At 32.9% G+C, this 17196-nt stretch overlaps 5 protein-coding genes across 5 annotated transcripts; 3 read left to right on the forward strand and 2 right to left on the reverse strand.

Moving 5' to 3' along the window:
- The first annotated feature begins 7 nt into the window (after positions 1-7).
- LOC116345165 (putative fatty acyl-CoA reductase CG5065) lies at positions 8-4548 on the forward strand. The gene is made up of 8 exons (XM_031774321.1): positions 8-476; positions 587-703; positions 792-1040; positions 1114-1248; positions 1314-1434; positions 1550-1982; positions 2054-2311; positions 2402-4548. Exons 1-8 carry the CDS (start codon positions 339-341, stop codon positions 2547-2549), a joined length of 1599 nt encoding a protein of 532 aa, XP_031630181.1. The 5' UTR covers positions 8-338; the 3' UTR covers positions 2550-4548.
- Positions 4549-5962: 1414 nt separating this feature from the next.
- LOC116345039 lies at positions 5963-8413 on the forward strand. The gene is made up of 6 exons (XM_031774056.1): positions 5963-6079; positions 6157-6290; positions 6353-6445; positions 6507-6692; positions 6763-6861; positions 8200-8413. Exons 1-6 carry the CDS (start codon positions 6053-6055, stop codon positions 8255-8257), a joined length of 597 nt encoding a protein of 198 aa, XP_031629916.1. The 5' UTR covers positions 5963-6052; the 3' UTR covers positions 8258-8413.
- Positions 8132-9832, reverse strand: LOC116345038 (alpha N-terminal protein methyltransferase 1). The gene is made up of 2 exons (XM_031774055.1): positions 9230-9832; positions 8132-9145 (listed from the first exon to the last, which is right to left on the reverse strand). Exons 1-2 carry the CDS (start codon positions 9725-9727, stop codon positions 8864-8866), a joined length of 780 nt encoding a protein of 259 aa, XP_031629915.1. The 5' UTR covers positions 9728-9832; the 3' UTR covers positions 8132-8863.
- Positions 9833-10081: 249 nt separating this feature from the next.
- LOC116345049 lies at positions 10082-12364 on the forward strand. Its single transcript, XM_031774090.1, has 6 exons — positions 10082-10352; positions 10477-10674; positions 10961-10992; positions 11066-11206; positions 11288-11343; positions 11428-12364. The coding sequence occupies exons 1-6, from the start codon at positions 10271-10273 to the stop codon at positions 11831-11833; spliced, it is 915 nt and encodes a 304-aa protein (XP_031629950.1). The 5' UTR covers positions 10082-10270; the 3' UTR covers positions 11834-12364.
- Positions 12365-12984: 620 nt separating this feature from the next.
- LOC116345094 (ribonucleases P/MRP protein subunit POP1) lies at positions 12985-15671 on the reverse strand. Its single transcript, XM_031774148.1, has 2 exons — positions 13915-15671; positions 12985-13838 (listed from the first exon to the last, which is right to left on the reverse strand). Exons 1-2 carry the CDS (start codon positions 15552-15554, stop codon positions 13040-13042), a joined length of 2439 nt encoding a protein of 812 aa, XP_031630008.1. The 5' UTR covers positions 15555-15671; the 3' UTR covers positions 12985-13039.
- Positions 15672-17196: the final 1525 nt, after the last annotated feature.

Genomic DNA, 17196 nt, shown 5'->3' on the forward strand with positions numbered 1-17196 from the left:
AAGAAGAAAAGGAAAAGCATAATACGAAGCCAAAACGTACAAAACAAAAAACCATTCCAAAGTTTTGAAAATTAAAAAGAAAAAGAAATAAATTCATTTTGTTTTCCATTTGATTAATGATGATAGTTTATCTCTAATTCAAATCATTATAACGCGCACACATAATATTATTTGCTTCCTAATATTGCCGCCAATCCACATTTCTGCTAGCATCTTCCTACATTTATTCCAGCTCATTAAACTCAAATATCTAAATAACTTTAAAATTCGAAGTTGATAAAAGTTAAAAAAACAACAACAACAACAAACCACATATAAACAATATAAAATAAATCAAAATGGCAACACCACCCGAAGTAGATCAAGATCAGAATATATATGTGAATTTCGATTCAAAAGGACCCTATATATCCATACCGCAATTCTATGCCGGCCGAAGTGTATTCATCACCGGTGGAACTGGTTTTATGGGCAAGGTAATTTTTGAGCCGTTTTTTTTTTAAATTAAATCTCAACTTCTTTTGAAGTTTTGTTCATTGAAATTTCATTTTCATTTAATACTATCATTTGATGTTATTTTATGCAGGTGCTAGTGGAGAAATTGTTACGATCATGTCCGGACATAAAAAACATTTATTTATTAATGCGACCCAAACGTGGACAAGAAGTATCCATGCGATTAAATGAACTATTAAACTCACCAGTAAGTTAAATAAAATGTACCACATTTAATCTGATCGAAAAATCATGCAAATACTGATCGTTGTGATTGTTTTATTTCAATAATATAGCTGTTCGATACAATTCGCAAAGAAAAGCCAAATGAATTGAACAAAGTTACACCAATTTGTGGTGACATAACATTACATCAGCTCGGGATTTCGGAAAGTGATCAAACCCTATTGTGTCGCAATGTATCTGTAGTGTTTCATTCAGCAGCAACAGTTAAGTTCGACGAAAAATTAGAGCTATCTGTTAAAATCAATATGTTAGGTACAAAACGTTTAGTTGAATTGTGTCATCGGATGTTGAACTTAGACGTAAGTGGTTCTATTATTTTCATTTCATTCGATTTCATTGAATGAATTTTAATTTTGAATACTTTTCGTTCAGGCACTTGTTCATGTTTCAACCGCGTATTGCAATTGTGATCGAACTGAAATCCAGGAAGTAATCTACAAAACGCCGTACGATCCAGCCAATATTATTAACTTGATAAGTTGGCTGCCAGAGGATGTTTTAGACAAGGTATTACGAAATGCATTCGAATTTCATGAAAACAAAGAAATTTAATAATTATTGCTTACATGCAGCTAACACCATTGCTGATTGGAAAAAGGCCAAATACATACACGTTCACGAAGGCACTCACCGAGCAAATGCTGCTTGAAGAAGCTGGAAATTTACCGGTAGCTATCGTCCGACCATCAATAGGTAATTTTGAATAGACCGATGAAAGTGAATGGGTCCAATTTCAATTGAATTTGGTGGTTGATTTGATGTTATTCCTCTCTCTCTCTCTCTCTCTCTCTCTCTCTCTCTCTCAAAGTGATTGCGTGTTTTAGTGAGCCGGCTGCTGGTTGGTTGGACAACTGGAATGGACCGACTGCAATAATATCAGCGGTTGGTAATGGCCTCTTCCGGACAATAATATGTGAAAAAGATTTTTTATGCGACGTAATTCCCGTTGACATCGTTATAAATCTGGTAATAACAGCTGCTTGGAGAACGGCAACAACCAAATCACGTGACATGAAAATCTATAATTGCGTGACAAGCCGACAACAACCAATTACATGGGGTGAATTTGTGGGTTATTCAATACAGAATATGATTCGACATCCGATGGAAGGTGTTATATGGTATCCAACGGGCGCCTTACGCATGAATCGCCTCATAAATGCTGTACAAGGATACTTTGTACACTACATTCCAGCCTATTTTCTCGACATGTTTGCTTGGGCCATGGGAAAGAAACCAATGTAATTTTCCGTCTCAATTACCATTTTAAATTATTCACTGTAATTTTTTGTGGTTTTGCTTCCATTTATAGAATGATCAAGATCCAGAATAAATTGGAGAAGGCAGTTGGTTGTTTAGAATACTTCACAACACATCAATGGCGTTTCACCGATGACAATGTTCGTGAATTGCTTACGCATATGAACACAAGTGATCGAAATACGTTTCAATTTGATGTTACTCAGATTGACTGGGATACTTACTTTGAGCGATATATTCTAGGATTAAGAGCATTCTTATGCAAACAAAATCCGAAAACATTGCCAAGTAGTAGAAAAAAAATGACAATGTAAGTTTGATTGCCGTATGGAAAAATTATTCCATCGAAAATAAATTCCAATCAATTTAATAATCATTTTTTTTAATTTGAAATTTTCAGATTATACAGTGTGCACCAAATGTCCAAAATTCTCATAGTAATATTCACATGGCGATTCTTGATGGCGCGATCAAAGAAAATCCGTGACGCATGGTCGGGAATTCTGCGCATTATACTCCAAACTTTAAGTCTTTTACCATTCTTTTAAAATAGTAGACAGTTCAAAAACAGAAAATTAATATTTATATAACATTGAGTCTATCCCAAATAAGCACAACCAGAGACATATATATATATATAATATATCATATATATGTGTGTGCTGTTTGGTTTGTGTAGATTAAAATAAAAAGAAAGGAGAGATTTGGTGTGCGGGATTTTTTAGGCCTTTCCTTTGTTATTCAATAACGAGCAAATGAACATTTATAAAAAAAGCAACATATTGAGCATGCTTCCAAATCGTCTTCAATAGATTTATATATACATCATATAAATCGCAATCTATTTTCAAATGCATTTTATACGAAAAAGAAAAATGCTATCTGAAACTGAAAATGTCTAATAAGATTCTCACACAGTAATTGGAATTTCATTGGTATTCTTGAGTCATATGCAAAAAAAACCTGAATCATTGGCTTAAAATTGTCAACATATGTGCGGCTAAAAGCTTGCCATTCTTCCAAATATATTTATTGTTTATTTTAAAATCCTGTTCAATGCAATGGGTCATTCATCTTCTGAAACTTGTTAAATTCATTTTTTTTTTCTCGAGTGTATCGCACACAAAAAAAGAGATATAATTTCCGTTTGATATGCCACCATCAATTTGGATTGTGTTCATAATGCTAACAATTTAAATGAGAAACGCTCACAGCATTTTGGCCTGTGGTAGTTAATTTCTATTTTAATGTCATAGCTTTTAGAGTTTCCCTGCCTAATTTAAATTATTAAGTAGAAATTCATTTATTACCATGTCTAACATGGGCACATGTATTTATCAGTAAAACAAAATGAATTGAATAAAATTTCTGTAAGAACGTGATTCAGGTTAATCAATTCTGTTGTTGTACTAAATAAAATAAATTTTATCCCAGGGAACAAAAAAAAACATAACAATTTCCCTTCCCCGAATGTAACAATAACAATATTCGCTTAATGATAACGCTTCCAGCCGTTTGTTACTCCCAATAAAAAAACATTATTGATAATTTTGAATGAAAGTGGTTATTTGTAAGGGATATAGAGTTAAATTTGCATACTAGATATTAATGAATTAACTATGCTAGTTCCCAGAAGAACAAGAAAAATAAGAGGAAAAAAATACAAAATCTACTGTACAAACGAGCGCATAAACACACAAAAGTTGTCATTCGAAATTTCCATTGTATAAAAAAAATATATACGATATTTGAACCGCCTAGAATAAATCAGCATTACTAGATAAATGTTCAGTAACGCATTTGAAGACATTTATCTAGTAATGTTGATTTATTCTAAGGGATTCATTTATGTATATCAATAAAAGAATTCATCCGATTTCCAATTGATTTTAATTTGATTTTGTGAAAGATTTACTTTCATAACAGAAACGTGAAATCAGACGATCTTTATGTTTTTTTTTTTTTTTTATTACATTCATACACAATAAGGAAATTCCGCCAAGTAGTAATTTATAAATTTTAACCAATAGTTACAAAAAAACAACAACAACCGATCCAATAATCAATGCAAAAGAAATGTTCGGCAGACTGAGATTAGGCATCTGGTAGTGTGTCCAGTTTTAAGCTGATAAACATTTTTTGCGTTTTCAGTTAGCGCAAGAAAGTGGTGCAAAGTCAATTTGTTTGCCCAATAATGGACAATTATATTCATAAAATGTAGTTACGAATAAATTCATGACCCACGAAGAATAAATGAAATACAAATAAAATTAAATACATGACATTAGTGATAGATTTTAATCAATAGGAAATTTCAAATGCAATGGTTATGCGATAATTGAACTGGTTTTTGTACACACAATTATATTCAGCCGATATGAAGATGAGTTTTACAATATTATTATTATTATGGTTTATTTATTTGCTAAAAAAATCCAAGCGCAAGTGACTCATTCCTTTTTGAACAAACTTTTCATTTTAAAATAGTTTCATTTTACAATTACAAAGAAAAAAACATTACTATTTTATAAATGAACAAAGACGCATTCAATATGTGCATATTTTTCTTTCTCTCTCGATGGATTGTCATTTGGAACATTTTATTTGGGTTGTAAAAAAAATTGATGAGTAAATTATTTTATTTAATGGGACAAAAAACTCGCTGTTTTATTATAACTTTTTACGCCAAGAATACTACTTTTTTTCAAAGAAAACAAAAATCTAATTCAAACATACACTGCCAGTTTTTGGCCGTAGAGCTTAATGTGAAACGTGGAACCGTACTATTAATATTTTGAATTTTTGAGTGAAGAGTTACAATTTTTTCAAAATTAATTACACCTTGAAAATTGACTTTGCCAATATTTTCCTCACATTGCCTCAACGGCTACCTATGCACTGCCACTTCAAAAAGTTGGTAAACCCTTATAATTTATATACCATTCAAAAGGTAATTTTATGGGGATTCTAAAACAATTTTTATCTTCACTTAACTGCAACTTATCTTCAATAAATTTCCCCTTGAAAGTTGACTTTGCCAATATTTTCACAAATTTGGCCTCAAACGGCCACCTGGGAAACACATTCACAATTTTGATTGGCTAATAAGCTATATACCGTTGGAAAGAGGGCTTCAAGAGCTATCATCTGGCAAAGTTTCATCAAAATCATAGAACTAGGTTGCTTGCAATAAGATTCGGAAGCCGATTTTTCTCACAATTTTTCATATTTCGGCCAAACGGCCAGCGTAAAACGCCATCAAACCTGCCGAAAACTCCATAATTTATATACCATTTGAAAGGTAATTTTATAAGGAATCTAAAACAATTTGGTGCGACAGGTGACTCCAACTTTTTTTCAACAAGTTTCATCTAGATCCAAAGTAATCAAATTAACACTAGAGTAAAACTCATTTATTCCATCTTTTATCCACCCAATACAGTAGCAGAGAAACGTAATTCCTCCCGAATCCATTCGTTATCCACTCAATAAATGGTGAGTGGAATCGAAATATTTTTCAAAGTGGAATCCAAAAAAGAGGGTCCATGAATGAAAAAATTAAATGGGGAGAATAAAAAAATACGTCTGGAGGGTTTTTCATGCCCTATCGAATGCCGAAAACCCGAACTCTCTATCTTTTCTGGTTTTCTCTAAAATCACTGAACAAACACATATATCTTACTATATATGTATAAAACTACGTTTCACATTAAGCAATATGGTAAGTTAAAAATAATAAACGTCAAAATAATCACTGCGTTTTATCCACTTCAACATCAATGAAAGATAAATGTCAAAAAAAAGAAGCATGGTGAACTCTTATGTCAAACCATTTCAGTTTGTTTGGAAGCCCAATATTTTACATATATGAACATCAATAGTTGAGTTGAAAACAGAAATTTAATGACATATTACAGTGCCGTGAAGTTGGCTGCGTCTCCCAACTATCACCGCTGCGGCGCTCTGCAAAATATGTCTGTCACAATATATGAAGCGTCAGTAAAAGTTAATCATTATAACTCATTACGTTTGCCGCTCAAATGACGTCAAAATGTCTGGAGCTAAAAGACTCAAAGTGGTTTGTTTTTTGTTTTTTTTTTTTTTTAGTTTGGAAAATAAAAGTAAAAGTTTTAAATATTTTATTTATTTCTTCAGACTTCAGGAACGGAAGAAACGGACACCGATAGCGATATATGCAAACCATCACTACCGCTAAAACGTTCACCACCATCTACAAACATTTCACGTACATCACAAACATTTGCGTTGTCCCTGTATAACCTCAAGCTGTAAGATTTACAAGAAATTTCAAATTTGAATATAAAATTTAATACATTTTCCTCTTTTATAGCCAATTAACAAAGGAAAAAGATGCAGTCTCAGCCGCAAATTATGCTATCAATTTTATCAAAAAGGCAATCGTATCAGACTGGATTGTTAAAATGTAAGTTTATCGATGTTGTGGCTTAATGTTTTATAAAAATTCTATTTTTCGTTCATTTTAGGCAAGCAATTTTAGAGAATATTAAGACCAAAAAAGGTATAGTTACATCGTCAAGTGGTTCGGATAGTAGCAAGACTTCAGGAAGAAAAAAGAAATGTGGAAAAATACAGATTGAACGGGTTACAACGATGGAAGCAATATCGAATAATGGAGAACAATTTGCAATGGCGTTTTATGAATTTTACTTGTAAGAATATTATCGGATAAAATAGCATTTTCAAATATAATATGTATTTTTTTTTAAATCTGCCTTCTAGACATGCTATTGACATCACACGTCCAAATGAGCGACGATACAATTACTGCAAAGATGCTTTGACTGCTTGGAAAATAATATCAGGAGTGTTGAAAGAATTGTATGCTTTTTTGTTATACAGTACGTTTTTTTTTTCCATAAGGTTCCAAATTGCGCCAATAATTTGAAATATTCAAAAGATCTCTATGGTGTCGCTAGATGAGACTCTAAGCTACACTGACAATTAACATTGACAGCTGTCAAGTCAGTACAGTGTTTATTGTGCAACGCAATTATGAATTCGGAATATTTTCATAAGCGTTTTGAAGCGGTGTTTTTGAATTTGCATCCAAAAGGACCAGAATGGTCACCAAAAAAGATCGCAAAATACCTTAATAAGTCAGAAGGGTTCGTCGAGCACTGGATCCAGCAGTATAAGCGTGAAAAAAATGTGAACGATCAGCCCAATGTTAAGCCAAACCGAGCCACCTCGCCAAAGCAAGATAAGCGGATAGTCAAGTTGTTCGATGAAAATCCAGGTATGTAATTGAACCAGGGCGTTGAACGGCTACGGCGTCTTAAAATAGAGGTCTCGCGCTCCACACTCAAGACAAGATTAGATACTGCCGGTGTTCGTTATCGCAGTACGTTGAAGAAACCACTTTTGACAGAAAACCAGAAGAAAAAACGCATTGACTGGGCAAAGCAAAATTCAACGACCGATTGGAGCAAAGTTATTTACACCGATGAGTCATCGTTTTGGCTGGTGAATAACACTACCCATGCCTGGTCTCGGGACGAAAAGAGAGTGGTCGTTCGCACGGTAAAGCACCCGCAAAAGGTGCATGTTTATGGATGCTTCTGTGAAGCTGGTTTTGGAAAGTTGACGGTATTCACAGACATTCTAAACGCCGTGAGGATGAACAAACTTTATTCATCAACACTGTTACCCGCCGCCAAGAAGTTCTATGGCAACAGCAATTCGAATTGGCTTCTATTAGAAGATAATGATCCAAAACACAAAAGTCGTCTTTGCACCGCTTGGAGAGAGGAAAATGGAATAAAACAAATGATCTGGCCACCACAGTCACCCGATTGCAATCCGATCGAAAATGTTTGGGCTATTATTAAGGCAAGGCTTCGCGGTAAAACACGCCGCAATTTGAAGCAGCTCAGTTCATTCATTCAACGAAAGTAGAAAGGTTTTCAACGCGATTATGCTGAAAACTTGAGCAAAAGTATGCCCAAAAGATGTGCCCGTGTGATTGAGAAAGACGGCGAATGGATAAAATATTAATTATTGTCAGGGTAGCTTAGATACTAAATAAAAAGTATATAAAATAATTTCGTAAATCTCGTGAGTTTTATTAAAATTATGGAACCTTATGGAAAAAAAAACGCACTGTATATTCATTTCATACAGAAATCATAATATATTAAAAATTTATCTTCATTCTAGGAAACAAGCAATTGAAAAAATTGAAGCAACGGAAACGGTCGAACCGATCGATGATTAAATGAATCCATCACATGCACCATTTCAGAAAAAGGAACTTCATAACCGAATAATTTTTCACTTTAATTAATTAATTTATAAATTAGGAAATATCATTCAAGATCTCCAATACGATGTTAAAATTATAATAAACTATTTTCTCTTTGAAACTAGAAAACTGTTTAAAATTTTATTTATTTATATGATGAAAACTTATTAAACTGTCACAAATGTTTTAAATATAATCGATTCCCAATTTTGAATATTCCAAAATGTTAATGCTCCATTTTTTCAGCGTCAGTCTGAATGTAAGCTTCGGTGAGTATAATTATTTGCGGTAAGATATTTGTAACATGCAAATCTTGCATTTCATACCATTGACCAGTTGATTTTTGTAAAATGTGCACACGATATGTACCTTTGTTTGAAGGTATCGATGTTGAAAAAAAGCCGAGATGCAGTACTGGAGTTCGTGTGGTGAAAGAGAATCCAAAATCAAGACAATGTCCGTATTTAGATACAATAAATCGAAATTCAAAATTGATTATATTCAATAAATTTGTAACAGTTTCAATCATAAGAATAAACAATTTTCTGATTTGAAAAACAAAATAGTTGATGTTTATTGTTAGCATCTTTGAATTGGTTTGCATGCAATAGTATATACAGGAAATAGACCTTGAATGAAATTTTCTTGTTTACAAATTCTTACAATGCGTAAATTACTCGATTCTAAAATTCTTTTAAAAATTCGTAAAGATCGTGTCACAGACGAGTCTACTGCATCAATGCAAAAATCATCGGTGGATGTAAAGTTTTCTTTGATTACAATGCATCCGTCTTTGGTGAGACCGCTTGTACATCGTTTGAAATATGCACATAAATCATCATCAGTCAGATGGCCCAGAACCTGTCGAGTGAATCAGAAGAGAAAATCGATTTAATGGATAGCTATTTTTAAGTAATGGAATAGTCATTTTTAAGTGATGTTTACCCATTGGCACCAAATGATATCGTATGTGTTTTCGGTTGGTGTAAAATCCTGCAGACCAACATTATAAATTGTTCCAATTTTCTCGTTCAATTGTCCATTTACACTGAGGTAATCGTTAGCTTTTCGAACAAAGTTTTCATCTTGTTCAACGAGATCTACACATTTAAAGTAATTGATTAATAGATTTTTTGTAACACGGCCAATTCCAGCTCCACAATCAAGAGCACGATGTGGATTTGGTGGTGGTTTCATTTTAAATAAATCCTTTAGAAAACGTGACGATCCTTGAACATCAGTCGTATCAATCATAGATAATCCTCCTAACATGCCATCAATTGTTGGTGAAATCTGCGACCAATATCGTTGTGCATTTTTATAAAATCCGGGCGATTTAAAAAACTCATTTGCTGTTGGTGGCACAGTGTCAATGCTTTCACTCGAATCGTTTCCACTTTCATTGGCTGGTTCGAAACGATTGTTTTCCAAATTTTCAATCATTATTTAAAAAGCTCGTTTTTTCAACACTTTTGAAAACTTAAACACTGTTTGGTTTTAATACTTTCTAAATTGTTTCTAAATAAATGAGGTAGTGTGTCATTTGTCACGTTCTCATTCAATTTGAAAATAAATTCACAGATGGCGACACCCGTAGCGAATGTCTAAACAAGATTTAACTTCGACTAATTATAATATTAGTCACAAGAAAGAGAAAAAAAAACTTGACAAACCCACAACAAAAATACCAACGTGTGAAAATGTTGACGTTTTATTTACAGTAAAAATAAATCTATCAATGTCAATAATATACATGTAAATTTCGTCGTTTGATTTTTATTCTAGTTTTGATAATTTGCATCGTAATTGTATTCGTACCGAATCAAAAAAAACTATTGTTTTTTTTTAATTCCTTTCGTTCGTTTCGTTGTTAATATTTTATTATTGAATATTTAGGGAAAATATATAACTATATAAATACAAATTTCTGCAAAAGCAATGGTGAATTGTCTGTGATTATATATCTTTACGTGAACTGAAAAGAAGATGAATTCTAGCGATAAGTTGAATGTATTAGGTTACATAGTTACGTTGCTAATTTTACTATGCTATTGTGCAAACGCTTCAGGTATGATGGATAAGGTGGCTGATGATTTTCGACATATTATTCTAGATAAAATGATATCATTTCTGATTTCGATTCATCATAAACTCTCACGAAAAATAATAATAATAATAATTTGATAAAATAGATCAGTGGAATGGAAACTGGTTTCCGAAGAAACCTGGTGAGATTGATCCGATATTAGACAATAATAGCATTGTTGGCGATGACAACCAAAATAACCACGACGTTGACAATGATATCAATAACAACAAGAGCAGCAGCAGCAGCAGTACCAACCAAATCGATGGCAACTTGATTTATACCAAAAAAATGAAAACCATGGGTATCACCGATTGCTTTCTATTATTTTTTAATGCTTATTGATTCTTTTGATTCTTTTCATTATCGTCATTCACATCCATACATTAACTCTAGTACTATTTATGTACTATGAGATTTCCGAATGATGACGATGATGGAAAATGAATGGAGGATTGAGTCATAGGTGATTGGAAACTATTCCAATGTAAAAAAAAAGTATAGCTTCACCTCACACATGCAATTTCATTTCCATTGTTTCGATTATTTGTTGATCATTTCTATTCATATATTTTGTGATTCTTCCCTAGGTATCACCGACCCAAAATGTGACGACGCGGAGGTACATATTTCAATGTTAATTTGCTCTCGAACATTGTTTTAATAACATCTATTTATTTCTTTTTTTTATTCAGACAAATTTATGGATAGATTACGATCCTAAGAATATATCACATCACGATCGTTTCTTATGCATGCAGAATCGTAAACCATTTAATCCAAACCCAAATACTGAGCCCATTTTAAGAGAATATACCATTCCAGTGGAGTACTCTGTAAATATTCGAATCAAATTTAATTAGTCTATGAATTGAATATGAAATGAATCTGCAATGTAATACGTTTATTTTTTTTAGGCTTTACATCGTTGCATGAACGAATCAATAAGCTATGATTATAATATTCCAACATTGTAAGTACTACAAAATTGTGAAAATATGCCAGTTTCTCAAATGGACAATAATGAAAAAAAAAAATATATATGCAAATGTTTCAGTGGTACACATCGGCCAGTGTGGCCTGTCTATGGTGAATATAGCTATGTGCCCGTACAAAGATGGCTCCATAATTTGGAACATGGTGCCATTGTTGCTGCATACCATCCATGTGTAAATATCCGTCAATTGGATCTCTTCCGGAAATTAGTTAAGAAATGTTTATATCGTCACATAATTACACCGTACGAGAAGTTGGCCGCAGAGCGACCATTCGCATTAATTGCATGGGGTCGAAGCTTGGAAATGTCTGTAATTGACATTGACATTGTTGTCGGCTTCATACGAATGAATGCACTACAGGGACCGGAAAAAACTTCTCGCAACGGTCAATACAGTAGCGGACTCATTGGTCAGGCTCAACATGTTTCGGATGCAGATGATAACAATTTGTGTCCACTCATGTAAAGCAACCATTAACAGGAACAAAAAAGCAAACAAACAAAAAACACAAAAGTTTTAGCAATTTAGCCGCGTCGCATTTAATTTTGTACAATTGGTTCTGAAGAGTTGTAGATCTTAAAAAAAAATAATGAATTTAGCTTAGACGTAGATCGTCGGCAAAACTAAAACTGGTAAAACAGAGAAAATATTGCCTACATGAAACAAGAAAATCAGATGCTTCTCTGCTATGGATTGAAACCTGCTTTTAGCCGACGATAGACTATTTCTATATAAATATAGTAATGCGGACGATTATAAGCGCCTTTACGCTTCTTTACATTGCATCACACAGGATAACAAAATATGAGTGATAACAATCCAAGAAACTACGGTTTTACACACAAATTAACATTCCAATTAACGATGATAATCTTACAATGTACCTAAAAAACAAACCTATACTACTGTTATAATTATTTTTCGAGTTGACAATTACTATTTATAGTGCAATAAAAATAATTTATTGACAATGAACTCGATTAGACAAAGACGAAATGAACATACAAATATTTGAATTAACAAGAGTTTTTAGACGACTGTTGGTTACAGTGCCTTTCAATGTTGAAAGAAAAACAATCCAAAAAAAAACAACAAATTGTGTCTTTTTTTAATGCAATTCTTATATGCTAAAACTTTCACTTTTTTATTTTTCTTTATCCAATTTGTTTTAATTCCAAATCTGCTATGAGATGAATAAAATTATTCTATATTGATCAATTGTTGAAAATGGATTTTCTATTTTTCTTATGCCTACAGCCCACTTGAGTTAATATTTCTTTTATGAAGTTTTCAGTTCATCGAATAATTTTTTACACATTGATGTGTATATTCATTGATGATTCTGATATCAATCGACTAATAATCGAAAACGAGATAGTTTTAGTGGAATGTCTCATATTTTTCGCTCTATAAAAACTACTTCTATTGAAAAAAAAAAAAAAAAACTGAAATTTTGATATACAAAAAAGATTTTATCTTTGATGTTTAAGTTTCAGCAATGACGATGTAATAAATATTTCCAGTGGATTTCAATTGGATGAATTTCAAATGTTTTCAAATTATAATTTAAATACAATGGTATAAAAAATGATATCCAATAAAAATATGGGACGGTATTTCGTTTTTGTGAAAATTTTATTATAAAAATCATTAATTAGCATATGTAAACTGTCAGTGATAACGAATGGATAGTGTTGCAAAGCGATAAATTGAGCTATTCGGATCTCGAACTAATACTTGATTTAATTTTCGTTTCTGATTCACACCTAACTTGGCCAATTCGCGAATGCCATTTACCGTAACATAGCCCACACCTGATACTTTTGCTTCATGGAACATAAATTGACATTGTGTCAAATAGCCAAAGACGTCACGTGTGCATTGTTTACGAATCGCTTTAGGCGCTGATGGTAACCATAGTTCACACATTCGATCGTATTGTAATTTTGTTTGCTTTGTTGTATGTGACGGCGCAATAATTACTTTACGATCTACAAACTCCTGTTGTTTGCGTTTAACACGAACTCGTCGACGTCGCAAACGTTTTAGCATTTTTAAATGATTCAATCGTAAGAGTTTCCGTTGGGTTTCATTTACGTCAATGGCCACCGGTTCAGACAGTACTGGTCGATTTATAAATTCATTTCGATTTTTTTCATTGTTTCGAATATCCTGTTTCTTTGGTAAACAAATAATAGAGAATTTTTTCGCATTACCACGACCATTCATCGCAAGTGAAACTGGAATCAAACAATTTTCATCGATATCGGTCAGATTTCGTTCTTTTCCAAGTAAAAATTGATTGATTTTGTTCAACTTGTTTTTGTCACGCAATACATAGTATTTGGGTTCGGTTGGCGATGAAGTATTGCACCATTCTTGTATTAATTGCATCCATGGACATTTGAACGGGCTAGCTATTGAGAGTTTCAGGTAATTTTGACGTTTATTCGGTGGACTACGAAAATATCTAGAAAGAAATAAAGAAATGATTTTATTAACTGATAATTAAATTCAGTATATATATAAATGAGCAAATTACTCACTTTTTACGTAGTTCATTCGCCATTAAATTTGAATTAACTATAGACGATGTGGTGTCGGGCAAAAATTCATCCTCTAATGCTTCGCGAGCTACGGTTTCCATTTCACGTAGTGCACCGGGTTTTGCACCCCACATTATTAAACACATCCATGTGGAAATGCCATAACCAGGTGGTACAATCACATCGTAGCCATTGCCATAGCCAAGATTCTTTGGATCCTTGGAACCGGGTCGTTGTATTAAAAGTACAGGCACCGCTTGTAATTTATTCTCAAAAGCACATCGTTCACCCGGTACAAGAATATTTTTATTTCGTTGAACGCAAATTTCATGTGTTGAAACTTTCTCATTTTGAATACGTTCACATTTATTGCGCTCCCATAATACACTGTCTCCATTGAATTCTGGTATTGTACAACAAACGTCGGCACCATCATCCATTGGCGAATCAATAAGTGGAAGTGCTTTGGTTCTTTTCTTTGGACGATTTATGCGTGGGTCTTCAATATTCAGACCAAGTATCATTCCGGGTGGTAAATCAATTGCAGATTTAATATGTTTTAAATCATTCCAGTGTTTCGTTTGTGTTTGGTGAATCTTACGATTTTTCTCTTCCATCAAATAATCGACAAACCATGTTTTCTCCTCCGATGTGGATGTAATTTTTGGCTTAAACGCTGCTGTTAAAACAGCATGAGACAATGGTCCAGTTAAGCGAAAGCGATTCAATTGATGCCTCATTTCGTACAGTTCCGCATTGATTGTATTATTCATGTGTTTCTTTACACCATTTTCAAGGTCATCTTGCAGCTCTAATTCAAACAGTTCACAAAGTTCATCGACTAATTTTTGATATACCGATGGATGTGCAAATAGCCACAACGTACGCAGTGCATCATTGTCATTTTCACGTTTCCAAATGAATTGAAATCGACCCAATGCACCGTATGGATATGCATCAATGGAAAATAATTCAATCGTTCCTTCACGTTGACCGCCAACATAAGCTTTTGCACATAGACCCAAGTCCGGTGTTCGGCCACGCATACGTTCAAATTTATTTCGTAGCACATCTAATGGCCCACGTATTTCGATGTTGCCAACATACGAAATGTCTTGGATGAGACAATGTTTCATTGTTGCCCGATATGATGATCGAAATGTTTTATCACAAGATGATTCGGCTAGTTTGTAACCCCATTTTGATACCATATGAAAACGTTTGGCATGCCAAATGTGCGTTTCTAGCCAAATATTTGCCCTTTGCCGTCGTTGATATGCTGCCAAAATATTCGATGGTTTGCGTCGATATTTTCGTGATGGACGTTTTGTCTGGGCCGGTGCACCGCTTTTGCTCATCTGTGCACGATGTGCCAATCGATATTTTCGTGGTAAACGATTCGGGTGATGTGACATTGCTCGTCGACGCATATGTTTTGGCAATTTTTGGAAGACCAATTTTGTACTATTCGGATTGGCAATGGCTGATGTTAGGCTCTTTATTTCGTTAATCCGTTGATGACAATGATTGAAAGTTGTTATTTCATTTTCTACTCGTGTATTACCGCCAACTGCTGCATCATACTCGAATTTCTCAACAATTTTTGGTAAATTTCCTTTTTTCAATTCACTCCCATCCATTTTCACACGAAAATAATTTTTTTTAGCTTCTCTATCAATGTTCACAACACTTCTATCAATAATTTATAAGCGTATTTTGTTAAAATACAAAATATAACATGAGCGCAACTGAAAACCTTATAAACAAACAATGTGTTTAAAAAATTAAGGTTAGGTTCTGACAGATTAAATTAAATAACATTGTCACACACTTGACACTTCTTTTGTGGAATTCACTCAAAAACATATGTACTCAATTGAGTAATAAAATTAACATTTGTAACGATTTTTTTTTCTCATTCGATTTAAAATACAATTGAACACCTTACAATGTTCAATAGATACAAAGCTCGCATTGAACTTTAATAATGATCACCGGATTTTGCTTCCTGTTTGTAAACAATTGATAAGAATGACTGTATGCTTTTATTTGCGGTTGAAATATAGCTGTGAATTTGTGTTCTCGAGACATCCAAGGATCATCCCATGAGCAATTTAATCTTTGATATTGAATTCTAAAAAAGGCTTCATAATCGATTTTCAAAATGATCAACACAAGAAATTAACTATTTAGAAATGTTCAAAACCAGTTTTCGTACTAGGGTAGAATTCTCAAACGAAACACTTATGGATGAAAATACCTATCAAAAGAATTAACCATGGTTATAAATAGAATGTCAAAGAAGAAAACCGAAAGAAACGAGTCTGGTCTTAAAATATCTTCATCTTTAACATGTGTGTGCATACGTATACAACTTTTCAGGAATTTCAGTTAAAAAATACCCATACTTTTTTATTGTTGTTGGTATTTTTTTCGATGTTTCTGTTACTTTGTTTTTGTTGATGATTGTGTATTTTTCACATCGTACCTGTATTCTTTTGTATGAAGTATCTGAATTGGATAAACCAGGCGTAATACTGATTTTTTTCTAAATAAATGTGAAAATTCAATCGACTCACTTTTTACATATATATAAAAAGCAGATTTTAGATATTGTTCTGTTATCGTAAAAATGAACAAAAAAAATATGAAACATAATCGGTACATTGTCGTACAAATATGGTATGTTTGTTGATTGTAAGCAATGTATTATTTATCCCGGAAACTGTTGTTGTTGTTTCTCACGGCGAAAAAGATAAATTTTATTGACAGCTCAGGAAGATCAACGATATTACAATGATGCTTAGTATAGAAAACAAAGTTTGTTTAATTGTGGCGCAAAGATTATCAGTGTGTGTTGCACGTTTTTCTTGAAAACAGAAACTTATTCGAGCATAATTGCATTTGAAGCTCACTTGAGTATATTAACGCAAAACAACGAGGCAATGGTGACGTTCGTATATTTATATTTAGTCACGCAGAATTGTTATTAAAAAAATCAAAATAAATTAAAATTCATACGTTCGCGAATAAATGCTATTGTCATTTGACTGTTCATCAAAGTTGTGCAGAAAAGTATATGTATAAAATTTTGCTGAACAATAAAAAAAAAAGATATGAAATATACAAAATAAACCAACACATATCAATGCTTCGCTCGCATGTTTTGTAAACAAAGTGCATGCACTGAAATATACCAAAATTGACTGAGTTACACACTTACAAAATTTTGCAGAATTTGAATTTCTATATGACACATTTAAGTACAAAGTTGTGTCGAAA

Source organism: Contarinia nasturtii, unplaced genomic scaffold (assembly GCF_009176525.2).
Source record: "Contarinia nasturtii isolate CC-2019 unplaced genomic scaffold, AAFC_CNas_1.1 Cnas_scaffold_1240, whole genome shotgun sequence".
Taxonomy (NCBI): Eukaryota; Metazoa; Arthropoda; class Insecta; order Diptera; family Cecidomyiidae; genus Contarinia; species Contarinia nasturtii.

Coding starts and splice junctions, on each gene's coding strand:
- LOC116345049 (XM_031774090.1), top strand. CDS start 10,271: ATGAATTCTAGCGATAAGTTGAATGTATTAGGTTACATAGTTACGTTG. Junction 10,353..10,476: donor CTATTGTGCAAACGCTTCAG/GTATGATGGATA, acceptor TTGATAAAATAG/ATCAGTGGAATGGAAACTGG. Junction 11,344..11,427: donor GATTATAATATTCCAACATT/GTAAGTACTACA, acceptor CAAATGTTTCAG/TGGTACACATCGGCCAGTGT.
- LOC116345165 (XM_031774321.1), top strand. CDS start 339: ATGGCAACACCACCCGAAGTAGATCAAGATCAGAATATATATGTGAAT. Junction 704..791: donor ATGAACTATTAAACTCACCA/GTAAGTTAAATA, acceptor TCAATAATATAG/CTGTTCGATACAATTCGCAA. Junction 1,249..1,313: donor CAGAGGATGTTTTAGACAAG/GTATTACGAAAT, acceptor GCTTACATGCAG/CTAACACCATTGCTGATTGG.
- LOC116345039 (XM_031774056.1), top strand. CDS start 6,053: ATGTCTGGAGCTAAAAGACTCAAAGTG. Junction 6,291..6,352: donor TCCCTGTATAACCTCAAGCT/GTAAGATTTACA, acceptor CCTCTTTTATAG/CCAATTAACAAAGGAAAAAG. Junction 6,693..6,762: donor GCGTTTTATGAATTTTACTT/GTAAGAATATTA, acceptor TCTGCCTTCTAG/ACATGCTATTGACATCACAC.
- LOC116345094 (XM_031774148.1), bottom strand. CDS start 15,554: ATGGATGGGAGTGAATTGAAAAAAGGAAATTTACCAAAAATTGTTGAG. Junction 13,839..13,914: donor GCGAATGAACTACGTAAAAA/GTGAGTAATTTG, acceptor ATTTCTTTCTAG/ATATTTTCGTAGTCCACCGA.
- LOC116345038 (XM_031774055.1), bottom strand. CDS start 9,727: ATGATTGAAAATTTGGAAAACAATCGTTTCGAACCAGCCAATGAAAGT. Junction 9,146..9,229: donor ATATCATTTGGTGCCAATGG/GTAAACATCACT, acceptor TTCACTCGACAG/GTTCTGGGCCATCTGACTGA.